Source organism: Cyclopterus lumpus, chromosome 15, assembly GCF_009769545.1.
Source record: "Cyclopterus lumpus isolate fCycLum1 chromosome 15, fCycLum1.pri, whole genome shotgun sequence".
In the NCBI taxonomy this organism is placed as follows: Eukaryota; Metazoa; Chordata; class Actinopteri; order Perciformes; family Cyclopteridae; genus Cyclopterus; species Cyclopterus lumpus.
Genome location: NC_046980.1, coordinates 24,248,772 through 24,252,852, shown reverse-complemented (window position 1 = coordinate 24,252,852; position 4,081 = coordinate 24,248,772). Strand labels below are relative to the sequence as shown.

The 4,081-nt window shown below is 48.8% G+C and overlaps 1 protein-coding gene across 3 annotated transcripts in view; it reads right to left on the bottom strand.

Annotated features, from left to right (window-relative positions):
- Positions 1–261: 261 nt before the first annotated feature.
- The window catches only part of bcl11aa (BAF chromatin remodeling complex subunit BCL11A a), a 47,831-nt gene continuing 44,011 nt past the window's right edge, over positions 262–4,081 (bottom strand). For all 3 annotated transcript variants that reach the window (XM_034552581.1, XM_034552580.1, XM_034552582.1), the window contains one exon: positions 262–3,724. In XM_034552581.1, coding sequence (XP_034408472.1) covers positions 1,476–3,724 — 2,249 coding nt within the window. In that variant the 3' untranslated portion in view covers positions 262–1,475. The remainder of the gene's footprint in view (positions 3,725–4,081) is intronic.

Below are 4,081 nucleotides of genomic sequence, written 5' to 3'. Positions count from 1 at the left end.
ACGCGCTGGAATGAAACTCCTTTTGGGTTGGAGAGCAACAGCAAACAATACAAATGTGCCCTGCATTAGCCTATGCATACTGATTATAATTATCACATTCACTCTTTTTAAGAGCCTGGAGTAGAGATGTTTTTATTGCAATTCTTTCATTTTTTTTCTGTAATTCACGGTTAATAACCCTGTTTTGATTAAAAAAATGTAAAGTGAAAGAGATTGCCTCTGATCGCCGTAATATGTACGCAGCTTCCAGTTCTGTGTAGCTTTCTGTCTGTCAAATGAAGTTAGCCTCGCTGGGAGTTCATATATTACTTTATGCATTGTTCCACACACTGACGTATTGAACTGACGTTAGATACACGACCCTTGAGCTGTATCCCTCGAGTTCAGGATTGTACATTACAGATTACCTTTTTCTCAAAAGTACCTCCTTACCGGAAACAAAACTACAAATAATTCAGATATACACAATACTGCTTGCACCATGCTTGCCATGAAATCCACATATTAAAGATAGCCTATTGAACATGTAATAGGTAGCTAAATGATGATTAAGGAGAATTCTCTGATCTTTCATCATGAATTGTCACAGTCCATTTGAGCAGTCAGGTGCTTGATGCAAGGACCTTTCCTTGGTGGCTTAAACCTTTTAGCTTGATCTAGTGTGACCCCAAACTTATACCAGATAAGATTATGGCCAATGCAGTCGAGAGAAATCAAAGGCACTCTTTCTTATTCTACCAAATGATAGTACAAATTGAATTCTTAGCACACCCTTGTCTTTTTGAAAGAATTTTGAAGGCTGTTATTACTTTCAGTTTAGTTATCAAGCTAATGGATGTTTTTTTCTTCTTCTTCTTTTTTTTGTAACCCCGTGGGAACATGCTGTCTTTTATAAAGATCAGGATGAGTGCATTTCCAGGGTTGCGTGAGGAGGGTCGAGTCACAGACTGTTCACTTTCCATGTTACGAAACAAAACTGTACATGATATGTGTTACAGAATGTATGCAGCATGGATGTATCTTTCTTGTCTTTTCTCTTTTTGAAGAATAAAAAGAAAAAAACAGAACAAGAGAAAAACAGCAACACATTTACTCAACAACTAACCAACCAGGGACAAGTTATTTTCTTTTTTTTTCTTTTTTTTTGATTAGCAAAAACATACTATGCATGCTGACTAATTCTTAAAAATGGAAAAGGAAAACTCAAAAAAGAAAATAGTACACAACATGTAAATTATTGCACAAGAGAAAGGCTCGAAGTTTCGCTTCAATGCAAGAGTATTGCCCCAATACAGATCATGCATTCAATGGGTAATGGAAACAGGGTGTGCTGGTGCAGAGCACATGGTCTTAAGCTTCCACGAGACTGGCAAAAGTGGAGTGTTTGGGTTGGGGCAATTCTACAAGGGGCTGGGCATCAACAGGGGACTAATGGCGGACATAGCTGTGGGGGAAAGGTCCCATAGTTCGGCCTTCTACTCTGACTTTATTTCGGTACTCAAAGGACGGTCACTGTGCCATTTTTTCATGTGTTTCTCCAAGGTGCTGTAGACACTGAAGGGCATCTTACAAATTTCACACTTGTACACGTCTTTGCCCACCTGACCGTGAGTCTTCATGTGGCGAGTAAGTTTGGAGCTCTGGGCACAAGCATAATTGCACAGATCACACTTGTAGGGTCTCTCCCCCGTGTGGCTGCGCCGGTGTACTGTCAGGTTACTGCAGTTCTTGAACACCTTGCCACAGTACTCACAAGTATCACTCCTGCGGCTCTCCTTGGAGTTGGGCCGCCCGTGACCCCCCAGGTGTGGTGTGCTGCCCCCGCTGCCCGTTCCACTGCGGCCCGACATGCCGCCGTCCAGTTCGCCCGGAGGAGTGGAAAAACGCAGACTGCCGTTCTCTGAAGAATGCTCAGACGAAGAGGCGAAGGGCGATTGTCTGGAGTCCCCAAAGTTCAGAAAGGGGTCCTTGAGTTGTCGTGAGGCGGCATAGCCAGCCAGCCACTGGGAGTAGACATTCTCTGTGTTAGGGATTGTGGGAGTGGGCAGGTCAAATTCCTTTTCCAGCTTGATACGTTTAGAGAAAGGACTGATAGGAGTGGGGCTACCCAGAAGCAGTTTTTTAGAGAGGCCGACAGAGGCCGATTCGTTCGGGGATGCTCCCCGTCCGTTGACTGTCGAGACCGAGCCCTCCGCCCCGCGATCTGTTTCCAACACCGAGTCCCCATCACACATTTCACGATTGTGGTGATGGTCTTGGTTGAGGTGGTGGTGGAGGTGGTTCTCCTTGGCCATGGCATTTCGTTTGTGTGCGCTGAGGGCCTCGCTGAAGTGGTGCATGCTAGCGGCCAGGCCCATCCCTTGCATCACCTCAGGAAGTGAGCGAGGGATAGAAACCTCGTCAGCAACGCCTCCAAGTCGGCTTCCGATGCCACCATTGTTTTCATGCTGACGCGGCGCTTCAAGGTTCAAACCAAAGTGATAGCTATTGTTGTTTCTTCTGGCTGCCCTCTCTCTGTTCTGCTCTTCTTCGTCCTCTACCTCCTCTTCCTCCTCCTCCTCCTCCTCTTCTTCCTCCTCCCCTTCCTCTTCTTCTTCCTCCTCTTCCTCCTCCTCCTCCTCCTCCCCATTCTCTCGTAGCATGCGGTTGTTCTCACTTTTCAACTTGGCCACCACCGACTTCAGGGCATTGCTTGCACTTCCCAAGTGCTCGCTGGTGCCCGGCTCCGGAGAGGAGGCGGTTGAGAGGCCATCTTCTGACTTGCCTGTGTTTGGCGAGGACGATTTGTGCATATGTGTCTTCATATGGCGTTTCAGTTTGCTGGCCTGTGTACAAGCATGATCACATAGGTGACATTTGTACGGCTTCTCTCCTGTGTGGCTGCGCCGGTGCACTATTAGATTACTCTGGAACTTGAAGGCCTTGCCACAAAACTCACAACACTTTGATTTCAACGGGGTGGTGGAGGAGGGTGTTGCACCTGCTGAGGGGAGAGGGGTGGTAGGAGTGGTCTGAGAACCCACAGGTGACTGCATGGAGCCTGGGAGAGGGGGTGGGGTGGCAAGATATGGAGGTTTGGTGCCCCCTGCACCTCCTCCACTTGCTCCTCCTGTCTGGAATGGTTGGAGCAAGCGCTGCATGGGGCTAGGCCTGCTGGGGGATAGTGGGGGAGTGGACCCTAAATTGTTTCCGGCCAGCTCTCGTAGCCGCCGCGAGAAGTCCATTGTCGGTGGGGGGTCCAGGGTCAGAGGGGCATTCAGGCGCAGCACCCTGTCAAAGGCACTCGGGTGGTGGGCTGCCAGCGCCAGCTCCTCTGGGCTCAGGTGGTGGGGATCCAGGTGGTTCCTTGGAGGGGGACTGAAGAGGGGTGGCGTGGGAGGGAAACGCTGAGGATGGCCCCCACCAGCAGCGCCAATGGCACTAATTCCACACCCTATTCCAACGCTTTCCCTTCCACCTGAGCCAGAGCCAGGGATGCGGAGGAGGTTGAAGGGGCTTGCATCAGGAGGCAGATGGAGGCCATGAAGAGGAGGCTGCAGAGGGCAATCGGCGCCCCCACCCAGGGAGGACGGCCCGCCCATGCGTGGGGTGAGAGGGCTACCGTGTTCACTCTCCAGGTAGATACGGAAGCCATGGGTGTTCTGAGCATGCTGCAGCAAGAACCAGGCGCTGCCGTAGGACTGCTTACATGTAGTGCAGGTATAGGTGGTCGGCTCCTCCTTACCTGTGAGAAGAGAAGAAAGAATCGGGTTAGGAGGAATTATATCTGAAGTATCTATTAAACACCTATAACGTTGGAATTACTGTATGTCACAATAATACAAATCACAGATGTTCAAATCCTGCAACGCTGTACATTTAGTAAATGTTCACACATTGCACACCAGCACTGTGCAGAAAGAAATCTAAGCAGGACAACTCTTTTCAACTTTCAACCAGTTCTTCATTGGAACCTGAGGCCTAACTGTTACAGCTTTTAAGAGTGGTTGGCGCATGGTGTTGAGGGCTTTACAAATACAACAGTAGCTGTTATTGAGGTCATGCCCCACATGAGTAGCATGTGAGAAGTAGTCTGTTAGTG